The sequence below is a fragment of the Uloborus diversus genome, chromosome 8, assembly GCF_026930045.1.
Source record: "Uloborus diversus isolate 005 chromosome 8, Udiv.v.3.1, whole genome shotgun sequence".
NCBI lineage: Eukaryota > Metazoa > Arthropoda > Arachnida > Araneae > Uloboridae > Uloborus > Uloborus diversus.
The window spans coordinates 147,701,112-147,719,381 of NC_072738.1; the positions used below are offsets into that span (position 1 = coordinate 147,701,112).

At 35.6% G+C, this 18,270-nt stretch overlaps 1 protein-coding gene across 1 annotated transcript in view; it reads right to left on the minus strand.

Moving 5' to 3' along the window:
* The window catches only part of LOC129227398 (equilibrative nucleoside transporter 1-like), a 35,196-nt gene extending 32,043 nt beyond the window's left edge, over window positions 1-3,153 (minus strand). The window contains 1 exon segment of the mRNA XM_054861949.1: window positions 2,653-3,153. Within this exon segment, the coding sequence (XP_054717924.1) occupies window positions 2,653-2,828 (176 nt within the window). The 5' untranslated portion in view covers window positions 2,829-3,153.
* Between the last annotated feature and the right edge of the window lie 15,117 nt (window positions 3,154-18,270).

Here is an 18,270-nt window from a genome sequence, read left to right on the forward strand (position 1 = left end):
ACCTACACTTTTTTTCAAATGGAAGTAGAAAAGTAAACTTTCCCGCAAGTTGTGTTTTATTGGCACAAAAGTCGACACATTCAGAACACACAAAAACTATTGTTTCCACTTCAGCAAAATATCACTCACTGAAAATGAAAGCCTAACGATAAGGTTATAAAATGAAGTTAGTTGCAACATTGTCCATTGTCTTGTGATGCCATCTCTTCAAAATCCTTTAAAACTTATTTGCACACCAGATATCTTATTAGAGACAATTGTCAAATATAACAAAACAGTGTTTATTTCATGTTCAACCCAGTCCAAGGGAAAATCAATGCCCCTCTTAAAACTATCAACCCCCTTGCTCATTACAGCCACTTCTGGCGTAGGCGTGCGCAGGGCTTCAGATATGGGGGTACCACTGTACCAGGAAGTTGAAATTGAGCTTGGAAAGGCTTCTATACTTGCTCGCTTAAGGATAATTGTCAAATAATATGAGTAAAAATGCATTTTTAAAGTGTATGAGGTAACAAAGTAATTAACCTAAAAATGTAAAATTTTAGTGACTTTTGTATTAACTTTCATTTCTATGTGCTAATGGGGGAACCAGGGTACCCCTGGTGACAACCTTGTGCATGCCTATGACTTCTGGTAACCTCTTTCAAGTACCTACTGAAGCAGTAATTTTTCCTCACTTTCAGATTATCCAGAGATTTGAATAGCTTAAAACAATGACCTCTTGCCCTACCTTCTGTACATTTAACCCATTAACATCTTTCATTTTGATAATTTTATTAAATTTGTTAAGCCTAATATCATAATAATCTAAACCTGACAGTCCTTTGACTAGCCCAAGTCCTAAGTAGCCTTTTTTTAACCCATTCCAAAAAGAAATATCTTCTTCAGATAAGGAGGACAAACTGAATGGCATACTCTAAATAAGGTTCTGCCAAACCTCTGAATAAAAGCAGTATAACCTCGGTAGAATTGTTGGACATAATAGTATTGATAGACCCAAGCATTCTGTTAGCTTTGTTACTTGACTAAACTTAAAGTTCTAGTTTACACTCATTGCCATAAAAATTTGAGAACCAAGAAGTAGTCAGAATGAAATGAAATTTTACACGTGATGGCAACATTGATATTCGAAAGTGATTACAAAATGAATGATGATACCAGATCTCATTACTATAAATGGTATCATCAGAAATATCTTTATGAATGTCATTTATAAAAATAATAAGCAAAAGGGACCCTAAAACTTATCCTTGAGGAACCCCACTAAAAAAAACATTAAGTACTCCATTTAGAATGATTTCCCCTATCAACTACTCTTTATTTCCCTCACAGTCAGCTACTTTTTACCCAAATTAAAATTTTCTTCCCTTATCCTATATCAACTAGTCTACTGAGAGGAGCAACATGCCGCACTTTATCGAAAGCTTTTTGAAAATCAATATAAACAGCATCAACACTTTCTTTATTATCTAAAGCCGAGGTGAACCTTCTCACAGAAATGCAATAAACTAGTAGCACACAATTACTGTATGGTTACTAAATCATGATCAAGTAAATTGATACGCGAGTCACAAAATAACAGTTTGGCAATGCACATTAATATTTAAAAAAAAGCTGAATTCGGAATTTATGTTTCCTCAATCAAGTCATGTGCGAAAGAGCTACAGTAACTCTCTATTTGTAAAGTTATATAAACGATATAGTTAGCCAAGTTTATACCCATCCCCTCAAATGCTATGGCCTCAAGAACAGACACCTCCCATCAGCTATTATGCTATGAGAAAGGACAATGGGACAGGTTACTCGAAAATAAATGGTCTCCTAATGCATGTGACTCCCTTTAACTTGTAATAATCAGTCTCAAAATTTCTTTTATCTTTCTTGACAGAAGAAAAAAAAATTAAACTACATAGTGTACATTATTAAACACAGTAACATCCTGTAATAACAAACTTCAAGGCCCTACAAATTTTGTTTGTTGTAGTGGAATTCAAATTACATAGTAGAAATTTAACCAGGATTGAAAATTCATTTCGTTGAAGGAGGCATTTCGGTTTGTTGTAACCAGATTTCACAACATTAAAATCTTTGATATAGAAATAGTCTCCAAAAGTAGCAGTTTGATACTTCTTAACCAAAATGCCTCCTTCAACAAAATAAATTTTCAATCCCGGTTAAATTTCTATTATGCAATTTGAATTCCACTACAACAAACAAAATTTGTAGAACCTTGAAAATTCAGTTTAATTTCACAAATAATTTACAAAAGTGAAAAGAATTCATTTAAACTAAAACTATTAGCAACGAATCTTCTTTGACAGAAAAAAAAATTACATTACATACGGTAGTAAACACAGTAACATCCTGTTATAACAAACTTCAAGTCCCTACAAATTTTGTTTGTTGTAGTGGAATTCAAATTACATAGTAGAAATTTAACCAGGATTGAAAATTTATTTCGTTGAAGGAGGCATTTCGGTTTGTTGTAAACAGATTTCACAACATTGAAATCTTTGATATAGAAATAGTCTCCAAAAGTAGCAGTTTAATAATTCTTATAGGATCCCAAAATAGAGTTTAATTTTACAAATAATTTACAAAAAGTTAAAAGAATTCATTTAAACTAAAACTATAAGCAACAAATCCTCTTACTTATCCCGAGGTGAAGGTTGGACGTAAACATCAGTCGACTGGCTGGACCCTTCAGAACTTGCTTCTTCACTGATGTCATAATTGCTGTCAATAAAGTGACGACCAATGATGGAATTCAACTCGCTACGACTAATCGATGTTGAAAGTGTCGAGTAATCAAATTGGATGTTTGACATGATAACCCAACACGTATTTATCAACAAGATGAATGAAAAATAATTATAAAGATGATGATGGCTACAATAATGAAATAAAATTCACTTCAAGAGCCAAATTTTGAATGAACTTCGCTACACATATTTTTCACTCAACAAATACTTTTAAGTTAAAATAAATGAAACTTAAATCTAAGCATTAAATTATGTTTCGACATAATGAAAGCAAAATATAAACTTCCATGTTCAGCCGAATTCATTTATAAACAAAGATTATTCGAGGTTTTTCACGTCTTAGTAAACATAATGAAAGGACTACACCAACTTTCAAACCTTTTAAACTACGTCAACGCCTCCAAGGAAACTGAAAGCCAAAGCAAAACAATAAGTTTAGTTGTAACTAGCCGAGAGCAGAAACTTCCACAAAAAGCCAAAAGAGTTTTTGCACCATGTTATGAAGGATGGAAAAGTAATATATAACTTATAAGAATAAAAAAGAAATGAAACGGAATTAATCATCTGAAAACAAACGAGAAGCAAGCTAGCTATTGTTTAAAATTGCAAATGTTGTGTAAGAATGAAGCACCAAAAGGAAAAATTTTAAGCAGTGATCTTCCCATCCATTTTTTCGAAAGGGTATATACACCCAGCAATCCATTGCGCACAATTTGTGTATGAGATCATAGTCTGTCATAATATGAAAATTTATGAAGCTTGAGGGTGTACGAAATATGTCTAAAAAATGTTTGAGAGTATATGGCGTATATGAGAAGCGATTAGTAAAAATCTGGACGCCTCAGCACATTGGCGACAAAAGCCTAGTAAAGTGCCTTTTTAGGCTTTCAATTCTAAAAAATTTCCAAAGGAGAGTTATTACTACTGTGGGAATAAAGCGCAGCAACTGCAGAAATAAGTTTTTGAGTTACTAATACCATACTAACAATAGGGAAATGTTGGAATTAGACGCTTTTTTTCTTGCTTTATTTTCAGAGGAAACCAAATAAGCGAATACGCAGTGAAGCATAAGTGCAACAAATAACAAAAATGCAAAAAAAAAAATTAATTTGAATTCTGAAATTTTGAATTCAAATTATGTTTTTCGCAATCACGAACTGAGACAGGACCCTACTCATCGGAGTAATTTTTCCTAGAAACAGCTCCTGCCCCCCCCCCCAGCCTGCCTCTCCTCCTGGGCGGTTACGTGTGCATAGTTGTGTGTGTAAGTGTGTAGGCTTGTGTGTGTGCGTAGACCTGTGTGTATGCACGTAGGCGTGTGTGTGTGTGTATGTGTGTGAGCGTGCGTGTGTGTAGGACATGGACGCCTCTCCGACCAGGAGAAGCGGATAGCTCAGGACCGGAGCAGCCGCGCCGCCTGCAGGGGACGGTTTGCGGTGGTGCTGCAGAGGCTTCTGGTGCAAGCTGAAAAAGGCACGGAACATCAAAAACGGTCAAATGAGAACAATAAGCAATCGTGATTGCTCAAAAAAAAAAAAAAAAAGAAATATTTGCAGATACTGCTCTTTACCTTCCCGCTGCACAGCGCGCATTTACTTCCCTAGCGGCTCAACATAACAGCCTACAATTGCGTTTTTTAATTTTTTATATCAAAGAAAGAAATAAATAAATATAATAAAGTAAAAAATATCTGCCCGACCCCTTCTACTAATATAGGGACTCTAACTAATATGATACAACTCAAAATGCATTTTTAAGACTTCTGCTTAAAAAACTTAAAGAGGAAGGACCTCGAGCCAGTAGTTACCTAATGTTAGTACTAAGATTTCAATTTGGAACATCTTACGAAGCAGCTGGTATGCCTCCCACTAGAGATGCAACGAATATTCGCCTTCAGCCGACTACCAAAGAGTACTATTCCGGCTCTGCGGAATAATTTACAAAAAATGAATTGCATTATCACACATTAAGAATTTTCTGTATTTTTATTTACGCTTATCACGTTAAATGGGCAATTCAAATTTGAATGAAATCCTGTTATACTATTCTGCATCGCCAGTGTATACAGGGAATTTCATTCACAGCTAAAAATGTTTGTATTAGAAATATACAAAGTTTTGGGATATTTTTTTTTTCTGTTTTTCTGACGTATTAAAAAGTTTGCTATTTATTTTGTCTTTTGAAAATAATTCTAATTTATCAAGAAATTCAGTAGATAAAATACAACCAAAATCATGCATGAGGCAAAGGTTAGTTATTTCTCTCTCACAATGAAATATGTATAGAAATTTAATACTAGATAGAAATGTTCTTTAATCCAATATTTATTTTTTTAAAATTAAATATGCCAATTTAGAACATAAAAATTACAATTAAAATTTGGATTACGCGGCATTTTCAAAAATATCCCATGTAATATTAACAGTTATGTAGCTCATAGAGCCAAGTTTTTTTTTTTTTTTTTTTTTTTCTGAACAAACAGTTTTATGATGTACGGAAAATATTGTTGAGCATTTTACAGACAGTTTCTCTTTTTTTCCTCTTTAAAAAAAATACCAGATTTTGAGAATAAGTGTTCACTATACACCTGTTCTGCGAGGTATTTTCTTGCCGATTGGGGTGTGGGTTAAAGAATTTGTTCTCACTACTTTATTTACCACTAGTGGCACCCGCACGACTTCGCCCGTAATAGAAAAATTAAAGGTCTTTTGGTTCGCTTGTATATTTACAAATAATGATGGTGAATTTTCTCGCCAATTGGCTTGTACCGACGTTACAGTTCCACGTTATGATAATTTCGTATCTCGCCAATTGGCTTGTGCCCATGTTACGGTTCCACGTTATGATAATTTCGTAATTTATGATAGTTTTTTTCTTAAAATTGGAATAAAAAAAGAACCACATCGAATTTTCGAAAAATCGCTTCGAGGTGCACACCCCCATGCTACAAACTAACTTTGTGCCAAATTTCATGGAAATCGGCCGAACGGTTTAGGCGCTATGCGCGTCACAGACATCCTACAGACATCCAGACATCCTGCGGACAGAGATACTTTCTGCTTTATTATTAGTAACTAGTGATACCCGCACGGCTTTGCCCGTAATAGAAAAAATCAAAAGGTCTTTTGGTTCGCCTGTATATTTACAAATAATGTATGGTGAATTTTCTCGCCAGTTGGCTTGTACCCTTCTTACGGTTCCACGTTATGATAATTTCGTATCTCGCCAATTGGCTTGTGCCCATGCTACAGCTCCACGTTACGATAATTTCGTAATTGACTCGTCCATCTTATGGCATTTTTTTTTTCTTAAAATTGGTATAGAAAAAGAACCACATCGAATTTTCGAAAAATCGCTTCGAGGTGCACACCCCCATGCTACATACTAACTTTGTGCCAAATTTCATGAAAATCGGGCCGAACGGTTTAGGCGCTATGCGCGTCACAGACATCCTACAGATATCCTACAAACATCCTACCGACATCCAGACATCCTCCGGACAGAGAGACTTTCTGCTTTATTATTAGTAAAGAAGATGGATCTTTTTATTTATTTCAAGACCATTTTGTTATTTCTAGTAACGATTCTAGGAAAGATAATAGTCGATTTCTCTCATTTCATTTCAAGCTGAGGTTACTACCGAGGCTCCACTTTGTGGTTGGTTTACAATTTCGTTAAAATGTTCCAACAAATAATTTTGGTGGAATTCTTTCATAGTTTTTAATTGTTGAAAATTGCATCTCCAAATCTTGTTCAAGGAGGCTTCTAGCAATTAAGCAAATATCAATTACACCATAAACTAAACGGTTACACACGCATTTACATCAAAAATACGCAAAAACACAGTGCAACGGCTAATACACACTTCCAGCGGAACGGCTGAAAACGAGACTCCACAGTTAGAAAGCGAATTGTCTCCCATTCACAAGACGCACGGCGTTTCATGCCAGCAAAGAAATATCCAGAAAATCCTGCAACGTTCTATTAGTTTCTCATATTTTCTTTTTACTCATTCTCGAATCTTATCATTCGGAAATGGGGGGGGGGGGGTAGGCATATGCTTCATTCGAATGTAAGGGGGTTGTATATGCATTACAAGAAACTATTTACAGGTTAAGTTACTACGATAATTTTAGATGAGTTAGTGGAATAAACGCCGAATTTACCCAGATTACAACAAATTAACCATAAAAATAATTACTATTTACAAAATTTGTAACAATGGATAAAACCAAGGTAGTGTATTACTTTTGGCGATAAAGAACCCTCAGCAGCAACGACGCCAGTGGCGGATGAAAGGGGGGTTCACGGAGGTCATAACTCCCCTCTCCCACCAAACCCATAGTATGAGTGAAAAAAAAATGTCAAAACCGTGAGAAAAAGTAAATGTCATTTTAAATTCATTTCTGTTCGATCCTCGCTGGTCGAAGACCCACCGTCGTCATTAAAGGGGACTGGGCGACGTTAAATATGCTCGTGGTCTCAATGTCCTCCAAGTGAAACGATACCTCTGGGGGTGCTAGTTCCAGGTAGCTATTAGCTCTTGGACTAGTTCTAAATTCTCATTAACTGTTCGATCCGGTGATGGTGCTGCCATCTATCGGTATATAAAAATAATGGAGGCAAGGCACTTAGTATGCAGTCCTCGACATAAATACAGTTGAAGTCAGTTGTGACTCTTGAATAGAATAGAATAGAATAGAAATTCATTTCTTTAGAGCATTAAGAAGTGACGGATACAAAAAGGTGGGGGGGGGGGATGTCCCACTCGCGGAGTCCGGTGGACAGTGGAATTCGCAGAGTTAAGTTTTATGCTTAAAGAGTCTTAAATGAAGGCAAACGATTTGTAACTACGGCGACGAAAATTCGTCCGCTTAATAAATATTAAGTCAACGAGCTAAACTTATTCGCGTTGACATGGTAATCTGAAAATTCAGAGCAACATCAACATTGGTCAAGTGAGGATAATAAGCAATTCGTGACTGCTCAAAAAACGAGCTGATGTGTGCATCTCATGACTTCCTTTTACTCCAATTTAATGTCATTTCCCCATTATTGGCATTTTTAATGTGGTTCAATAGTTTACTCTCTAAATATCACCAACAGTGGCCAAATTGAAACCAGATTTTAAAAAAAAAAGCCAAATTGGTCGCCAAGTTGGCGACAAAACTTGGCGACCAAAATGCTGGTGATATATCGCCACGTGTCCGCCAAATTATAACACCACTTGAGTTTACTTCGAAATTAACAATGATTTTCCCCCAAAAAGGAGCAAAAGGGCTTTAAAAACACCCGAATGCAACCAGAGGAGGAAGTGCACAACTAGACCCCACTAGGTGTCTACGTACCAAATTTCAACTTTCTAAGACTTACCGTTCTTGAGTTATGCGACATACATACGCACATACGTACATAAAAACGTCACGAGAAAACTCGTTGTAATTAACTCGGGAATCGTCAAAATGGATATTTCGCATGTATATACGTTCTTAGACACTTATCCACGTGTGGTCGAGTCGAAAAAAAAAAAAACTCAACATTCATTTGGGGGTGTAAAGTGAAAATTAAGATTGATTTTTGAGAGAAAATTTTTTCGCGTCTTTTTTACTTCCTTTTTTGTAAAAGGAAGTAAAAAAGAGGAGAAAAAAATTGCAATGACATTTGACCAAGTTACTATCTTGGGATTCTCCTTTGTTTTTCTTCCTATAAAAAATAAATACATTAAAGAAAGAAAGAAAAACAAAAATTGTCCGTCACTATCAGTTGGAATCAAGTAACGAGAGTTAGTGCACCGCGAATATGTCTTGCTAGTTTTGAAATGATGATAACTTATCAGTTGAAGTTCTCAAACAAAATCCCCACCTATCTCTTAGATACGCTTTATTTTGTAATTTATTTATTCGGTAAATCGCCATATTAAGCATCTACACTTCTAAAGAGTGAGTATGTGAAGATTTCCTCATCGTGTTTTCCTTTGTGCGAAAAAAATATTTCCGAAGCCTGTGAAGACACTATTTTTTAAAGTTGTGAACGTGAAAGAAAATTTCGTACGGATAACTTTAAGTGATTGTGTAAGTATAAAAAGACTATTTTTGGTTAATTTTCTGACTGTATTTATGTCATAAATTTTCGACCACTTGACGATTTGTAGCCATAGCTTTTCAGTGCCTAGAAAGAGATGACAAATTCGGTGTCAGTTTGGCGATACAGTTGACCCCGCTTATAATGAGCTCATAGTGGAGAAGAAATTATATGCTCCACGCGGTTACATTGCGTAACACTTGAAAGGGATCCAATGATTTATAACTGGGATTTCCATAATTACGTAATGGGGCTTTCCGCGATTGCCTATGCATGAGAGCGCCTGAGTTCATATGACTATAGACTAGTGATGTTCCGGATATCCGTATCCGTATCCGCGGATATCCGAGGGAAAATAAAGGTCTGTATCCGTATTTTGACGGATCTTAAATGGATCTTTTCTATTCTAAAAATTCTTAAATATTTGAATAAAAGACTCTTAATTTCCGTTTAAATTAGGTTTTACTCCCTATTTAAATTATAAGATATCATTTCAGAAGCCAATTTGTACCCCCGTTCCAAAAAGAAACGGGTAACAAGTTCTAAAAGTGTATCTGTGTGTCTATTTGTGGCATCGTAGCTCCTAAACAGATGAACCGATTTTGATAGTTCTTTTTTCGTTCAAAAGGTGACTTAATCGAAAGTGTTCTTAGGTTGGTCTCGTTTTTTCAGAGCTTGAATTACCGGAAATATTAATAAAAACCGACTTAACGTATTTCAGAATTATGGTAGTAAAAACTTACCCGTACGTTAAGAATATTGAATTGGCCCCAAATTCAAAGAACCAAGTTTTCTGCGTTTGATATTTGTTTGGAACTTCTAAGTTATATACAATAAAAGCTATATCGTATTAAGGAAATTTCAAATGCTATTCAAAGTCTTTATACTCGTGATCAGTAGCTATTTCATAGTCGGATAAGGAGAAAAACTCAATGATTTAAAATTTCTATCCGCTGTCAGTTCATATTTGTTAACAATGTGTGTTCTGACCGCGAAATCCATCTCAATATCAGGTCGGCATGTTTTTTCTTTTTTTTTTTTTTTAATTTTTAGTTTAATATTAGTTTCTATTATTGATTTGGGGTTTCTGTTATTCTTCATTTTGGTTTTTCTCGGCATTCTTCAAAAAAAAAAAAAAAAAAAAAGTGAGACTAAATTTTCTATTTATTGTTTGTAAAGGAATTCCCGGCTCTGTTATTCTGTCGGTCGGAGTAAGTTGGGTGGAATGGGTCAGCGCTGCATTTATCCTGAAATAACATGCGAAAAATATTTCTAGCCTGTCCAGTAGCAGCTTTGCACTCTTGCTCCTGTATCCTACATCTACCGAGCAAGTTAGAAATTATTTATCGCATTCTATCTAAGCATTAATGCAGCGTTGACCCGTTCCTTCCAACTCAATTTTAACAGAGATTTCTTCAAAGAGTAAATGATAGTCTTGAATCTTGATTATATTTTCGCCGCAGATGACATTCTTTGAAGAAGCGGTGTTATTATTCTGACGGAAATACCTTCTGTAACAAATTAAACACTTGAATAGTTGAATTGGGTAAAAAAAAAATGAGATCCGTATCCGTATCCGCGGATCTTGTCACTAATGATCCGGATCCGATCCGCGAATCTACTTTTTTGACGATTCGGCACATCACTACTATAGACCAGCGTTTCTTAAATTGTGTTCCGCGGAACCCCAGGGTTCCACGAAGCTCTCTCAGGGATTCCATGAGACTTGCATGTTTTCATTCCACATCTTTCACGTTTGACACTTAAAAAATCGATAAAAACGCTTTCCCAAAATTAAAAAAAATTACTTTTACTTTCGTATACGAATCTGAGCTTTATTACCCATCAATGTCAGTTACTATAGGAATAATTTTATTTTTCACCCGAAATTGTGCCTTTAAGACGCAACTTCGAAATTTTTCTAAGATCAGTCATAAAGTACCTCTTTTTCACTTTTAAACACTTCAATTTTGAAAAAAATCCGGAAAAAAAACTACTGTCTAGTTTAAAAGTGATTTCAATGTTGAAAAACTTATGAAGGACATCCCAAATTCCCTTTTCTGCATCATTACCAAATATTGTCTAAAATTACGATTTTTGACGTAAATTTCAAATGTTCTACTATTAATACTAGCTTCTCTCCCAGTATCTATGGCAACAGTTGAAAGCACAATTTTAACATTTAACGAGTGAGGACCAATTTAAGTCAACGTGACATACAGTAACATCAAAGTCTCTGATTTATAAATAACTTTAAAAATTGTTGTAAAATAAGAGATATTTTAGTTTTTAAATTTAAAAAACTTTTTCTTTGCAAATTTTAGTAAATTATTAACACTATTAGGTAAAACACATTAGTAATTCCTTTTGTTACTAAGAAAATATGTTAATAACATAACTCATGCACAACTTCTGAGGTTATTATTTATCCCTTTTAAAAATACTCTGAACCACAAATAGGCATAGGCGGCTCGTACGAGGGGGCAAGGGGGCAATTGCCTTCTCACTTTCAACGGTAAAGGGACTTGGCTCCTCCACTTTTCTAACTACAAAACTAATAACGGTCGAATGAAAATGATAGCGATGGTCTATTCACGTGATTAAAGAAAGAACTGGCTTAATAAGTGCTTGTTTTATGCTTTTTTTCTGGTTATCATTACGTAAAAATTAAAATGGAACTTTGATTTTGGTAGGAGGGAATCTTCTGTGGTCATCTGGTCCCGCTTTTTGAGTCCGTTTCTCGAATTTTTGGAAGAAGGTCAATTCATTAATAATGATATAAAAATTCAATTGCCCAACTTTTGAAGAAAAACTTTAACTGTAAGGGTGTGTCGCCCGCAAAACCTGCCCCCCCCCGCACATCCTTCGACCCCCCTACTTTTTTGGGGCACCAGCCGCCTATGCAAATAGGAGTGTTTTGGTGTTTTATAATAATAAATAATGATTTTTAGTTAGCAATAATTACCATGGTCTCTAATGAAGTCTATTTAATTATCAATTTAACGACAAATAGTTAATGTGATAGTCACTTTGAGATAAGAACCTGGGCTCCCTCTCAAACAGAACCTTAGTTACGCCACTACAAACTATTGACAAAAAACTAAAGGTTCCACGAAAAAAGTGAGCATTTAAAAGGGTTCCACCGATCAAAGAAATTAAGAAACGCTGCTATAGACAGTCGTGAAGGCATGACTGCAAACCCTCCAGACCGAATAGCGGGATAACTTAATGGCATGTCTCTTGATCGCTATTCGAGAAAAAGGGCAAATTGGTGCCCATCATGTATACTGCGTCAGTGGGTAGAAAAATAAATTAGTTGTGTGTTGTGTGAATTGTGTTTGAAAAATTATCTCCTTAACGAGCTGACGTGTGCATCACATGACTTCCTTTTACTCCAATTTAATGTCATTTCCACATTACTGGCAATTTTAATATGATTCAATAGTTTACTCTCTAAATATCGCCAACAGTGGCTAAATTGGAACAGATTTTTAAAAAAGCGCCAAATTTTTCGCCAAGTAGTCGACAGAACTTGGCGACCAAAATACTGGCGATATATCGCCACGTGTCCGCCAAATTATAACATCACTTGAGTTTACATCGAAATTAACAATGATTTCCCTTCAAAAAGGGGCAAAAGACCCTTTTAGAAACACCCGAATGCAACCAAAAGAGGAGGTGCACAACAAGACCCCACTAGGAGTCTACGTACCTAATTTCAACTTTCTAGGATTTACCGTTCTTGACTTATGCGACATACATCCGCACATCCGCGCATACATACATACATACGTACATACAGACGTCACGAGAAAATTCGTTGTAATTAACTCGGGGAATCGTCATTATGGATATTTTGCGTGTCTATAGTGGTCGAGTTGAAAAAAAATTAACTTTCATTCGAGGGTGAGTAAAATGGAAATTAAGGTCGATTTTTGAGTGAAAACATTTTCGCGAATACAATATTTCCTTTTTTGTAAAAGGAAGTAATAAGCTGATTTATGAAAAATGTGAATAAGAAGTGGGGAAAATCCTCTTCATCACATAGGGACCACGATATTTGCTCGTTATAACCGAGTGCTCGTAAAAAACGAGTTCGTGAAAACATCATAATAATTCATCATAGAAGCTCTTTTTTTCTTCTTATACAGTACCGAAGAAGTTGGTTGCTTTGCTTTGAACTGTCTGATGAATGTCTCTTGTGCTATTATTCTTGAGGAATACACATATACAGTACAGAGCTGCTAACTGCTACGAAAAAATCGTAGTTTCTGCGAATTACAACTTTAAACTACGACGCTACGAAAGCGGGTGCAAAACCTGCGATTTTCCGTTTTTACTTCCTTTTACAAAAAAGGAAGTACTGTATTCGCAAAAAAAATTTCACTCAAAAATCGGCATTAATTTTCATTTTTCTCACCCCCGAATGAATGTTGAGTTTTTTTTTCGACCCGACCACACGTGGATATATGCCTAGGAACGTAAAGACACCAGAAATATCCATTTTGACGACCCCCGAGTTAATTACAACGAATTTTCTCGTGACGTCCGTATGTATGTGTGTTTATGCGTATGTATGTGCGTATGTTTGTATGTATCTCTCATAACTCAAAAACGGTATGTGCTAGAAAGTTGAAATTTGGTACGTAGATTCCTAGTGGGGTATAGTTGTGCATCTTCTCTTTTGGTTGCATTTGGATGTTCTTAAGGGGGTCTTTTGCCCCTTTTTGGGGGGAAATCATTGTTAATTTCGATGTAAACTCAAGTTGTCTTAAAATTTGTCGGACACTTAGTGATATATCACCAGTCTTTTGGTCGCCAAGTTTTGTCGCCAATTTGGTGACAAATTTGGAGATTAAAATTTTTTTTTTTTAAATTTGGTTTCAGTTTGGCCACTGTTGGTGATATTTAGAGAGTAAACAATTGAATCACATTAAAATTGCCAATAATAGGGAAATGACATTAAATTGGAGTAAAAGGAAGTCATGTGATGCACACATCAGCTCGTTTTAATTTATAATAAATACGCAAAAAAGAAAAAAAAAACCTGCATAAAAAAAAAACTAAACCATGTAAGTTCAGAAAACCAAACTTCTACACTTGTGCTGCATGTTACTTCAGAGAGACATGCTGACCGGATGAAAGGTCAATCAAGAAGTGAATTCCATAGTTGTACCCAGTAGGGGTACATGTGAATTCCATAGTTGTACCCCATAGTTGTACCCAGTAGGGGTACAACTATGGGCCACGGGAATAAAATTCCTCTTCCTCTTCTTTCCAACTTAGATTTTTTTTAAAACATTTTATTCGAAAGACGAGATATATAGCTACATTGCTTAAGTCCTCAAATTTCTAAATCAAAGATATGCACCGAATTTTCATTGAAAAAATCGAAAAGTGGCCAATAGTTGGACCATTTTACGGTAGGGATTGTAGAGGAAAACTAACAACATGCCGTTCATTTTATTTTGAAGCATTGTTTTTGTAACTAAACCAAAGACAATTCACTAAACAAAGACAATTTCTTGACTTCTGAAGCAGTATCGGATAGAAATCGGATTTTGATTTCTATTTAAGAGCTATTAAATTGTCAAAGTAAAATGAGTTATCTGATCAAAAAACTCGATTCTGAGATATACTTTCAATGATATACTTCGTTTTTATCAGTAACAATTCCCGTAATTGATTTACTCTTTCTCAGCACTTTAGCAATTAAGTTTCAATGTTTTTCTATGCTTTTTATCAAAGTGTTCTGAGGCACAGTAACAGCACTTGAAACAACACAAATTCGGGCAATAAAGACAGATTTCGTTACTGTAGTTGTTGTTAAAAATTCGGGAATTTTTTTAAAGTAAATTTTTCTGTGAAATGGAGTGTTCAGACTTTAGAGTAGGATAAAGTAGCCATAGTTCGTCCTCGCGCATAATTTCGGCTCCTAAGTTTCTCTGGGTTGACACTAAGTGTCGCCACAGGTGATATTTTCTCCGGTTGCTGTCAAGATCACTATATATTTGTGGAAGTTTCTTGAGTCTAGTCTGCTGCGTTGCCGTTTGGGAGCACTTATTCTGATTTTTGAAAATTTGAGTTATCGTAATACTATTTGTAAATGATCTTTTTGATTCATCAGAAAGTGTAAAGTTGTATTTGACATATTTATTTAAGATAAAATATAAACAGAATGATCTTAGTGTTTTGCTATGTAAGGTTCATTTCATGTAAAGCAGGAAGCCGCCATATTGGCGAATATGATGTTTCTATTTTCGTCCCTACCAAGATTGGAAAACAAAAAGACGTTGACGCACAGTATCATCTGTTCCAAAAACGTTTTTATGAAGGCAAACAGGGTAAAATATAGGCACGTTGCACCAGAACACATTTTGTGTTTGCCACAAGGTGCCCTCAAGGTACCTTGTGGCAAACACAAAATGTGTTCTGGTGCGAAGAAAGAAATTTAAAACTGAAAGGTTTATTGAGTTGTAGAACTATTGACATAGAAGAATCCCACTTTTAAATTTTAATGTAAAATCATGGCCCGCTTAATTCTTGTAGGCTGTGACAATCGCTGAAACTCAAGGCAACAAAGAGGGCGCTACAATGAACCCCTGTTTCCATTACATTGCCATTAATTGGTGGATGCTGGGGTTCCGTTCAGCGCCTCTTGTGGTCAAAATGGGTGACGTCCAATCAAAAATAAACAAACTTTGAAACGTTGACATTGATTGGTGGATGCATGAGCTGCATCGGTTTAATACAGAAAAGTCTTAAATTGTCAAGGCCCGTGAAACATCAGCGTCATCTAGTGGGACCATGGTGTAATTTATTGAGAACTAGCTGTACCCGACGCGCGTTGCTACGCCAACAAAAAAATACATCATTATACTGATTTTCATGACAATCGGTTGAACGGGGCAGAAATTGCTACTCTGCAGTGCCACCTGGTGGCGAGTGGCTTCAATGAGCATATTATGCACCTTCTCCGTGGAAAAATACATATATGTAGCAATTTTCATAATAATCGGTTCAGGTATCAAGTGAAGCCGTGACTATACTCAAATTTTGTACTCACGCAGTTTGCAAGATCAATCAATCGCTAAAAATATCAAATAGAAAAAGTTTTAAATCCCCCGTTGCATGAAAAGCCATAAAACAATAAAGAAAGAATTTATTTGTTCAAACTCAAGAAAAATGGCAACAGCTAACTTCTTATCAATGAGATCTTTCACGCGAATTAATTTCTGCAGCCGACAATTTTATTCGTATTTATCCAATGGATTGTGACTTAAATTGGAATAAAAAAGGAACTATCGATCGTTTTTTTTTTTTTCGAACTGGTCTATAAACATTCCCAGTACCAAAAATAACAGACGGTGAAAGTTTCAGTCGAATCTGGCGGGTAGTTTTTGAGTTCATGGATGACATACAGACAAACATTCATTTATATATATATAGATTATAGTTAGGGCAAGGCTAACCTGGCAAGCGTACAGATGTAATCAGGCTTGCTGTAGTATTCAAAATGCTGCCAAGCGAGGTTTCTCTCAACTAAAGAAGTGAACTTTTTTTCTTTTTCGTCACAATGTATTTAATATTATTCTCTTCTACATACAGATCAGTCTAGAAGGAGGGGGAGAGATATGACTGCTTTTTACTTTTCATGACTATACCTACACCAGTGATAGTATTTCATAGAAATAAATACCAGTCAGCTACGGCATCCATATACTGCAATTTCACACTTATTTACGATCATCACCCTGGAATAGACATAAACGAGCTGGAGGTAGATGAACTCTTATAATAGAGCTGATACTACCTTCACACTGGTAGCGAAAATTAATTTAGCGGACCGGTGAACGTTCGCAAATCTGCCGCTGCTCATTTCATAAAGGGTATTAAGCTGTAAGTTACCTCCCTAAGTATGAAGGTAATATCAGCCTTTAATGAGCTCGCATCTGCCCCTAGTTCGTTTATGACAATTCCAGACTGATGATAGCAAATACGCGTGAAACTCCAGTATCTGGATGCTGCAGGCACGCTGACTGGTGATTGCTCGTACCGAGAACAAATGAACCTTGTAAATCATTTGATAAAACCAGTCTATTCTTTAAACAGGTAGAGAAGGACGAAAGGACGCGTGCCATATATTTTCGAGTTCTGAAACAGTTTGGTGATATGAAAAAAAATGTACACCTAGTATGTGTTCGTTATGTGATTATTTAGACGTGAAGTATTTAAATTGCAGCAATAACTGCATTGAGCTGGCGAAAAAGTAAAAATGACAAGCTTTGCAATCTTTACGCAACCCTGCTCTCGGCAATTTTCAATGGGGTGGTTTCCTTCAGTCAAAACTACTACTTTTAGTCATTGAAATTGATAGAATAAGTCATTGAGAAGGAATAGATGGAGAGAGTGCAACCCTACTATCGCGATACGGCAACAGTACCATGTGACTTGGGGAGCAATCTCGAGTTGACCGTAACCGCTGAAGAAGTTTTCATTAGCTGAAGCCATGCATGATAACAACCTTTAACTGTAGAAGGGAAAAATGAGATTTATAGTAATAGTGCAGTATTCTAGCATTGTAAGCTGTGAGGAAAAAGCCACACCAGTAGGTCCAGTAACTTTTCCCTAGCATGTACGAGTGTTTTTTACTTCCAAATAAAGAAAAAATAACATTTATATGCATTCAACGAGTACATATTCCACAGTTGCCTATAATTTTTAACTTTTTGTACTTATTTTACTTATAAAAGTTATAAAGCATTGTATATTTTGAGTGCAAATACATTTTAGTTCCATAAAAACACTTTTTACTTAACTTTGCTTTGTTGGCGAATATCTTCTCGCCAAGCTCCTGTGAACAGCAGATGCGCAAGAATAAAGATTTGCTATTTTTATGCTTCAATTTAAATACTAGTATGCCTGCGTATGAAATCATTTCAAAACATTGATTACAATACATATGATACCATAAATTTTCAGTCAATAACAGAACACTTTAAACTATTTGTACAGTCATAGAAAAAAAAAACGAAACACTTTTAATTATTTAGCCATTATACATGCTAGGAAGGAAAGAAAGGTGTCATCCGACTTGGTTTAAAGTCTTCTTTAAAACTACGTAGGTAAAATTTTGATAAGGGACCATATACAAAGCAAAATGAGCACCAACTCTTGATTTTCGAATGGGAACCCCTAATTTTTGCTACATAATTATGTTTAGACCGCAAAATACAGCCAGGGTACGAAATTTCACTGCATTCCGTGCAGTAGAACAGGAGTTATTAACGAAAAACGTTTTAGGGACCGTCACCACATTGAAAACGCTTCTTTCAAGGTCACAGCTTAAACGGAATGTAAGCACTTAAAAAATCGAGATTATCCAGCTCAATTCATGATTTTTTGAAGTTCTCTTTTTTTCCGTAAT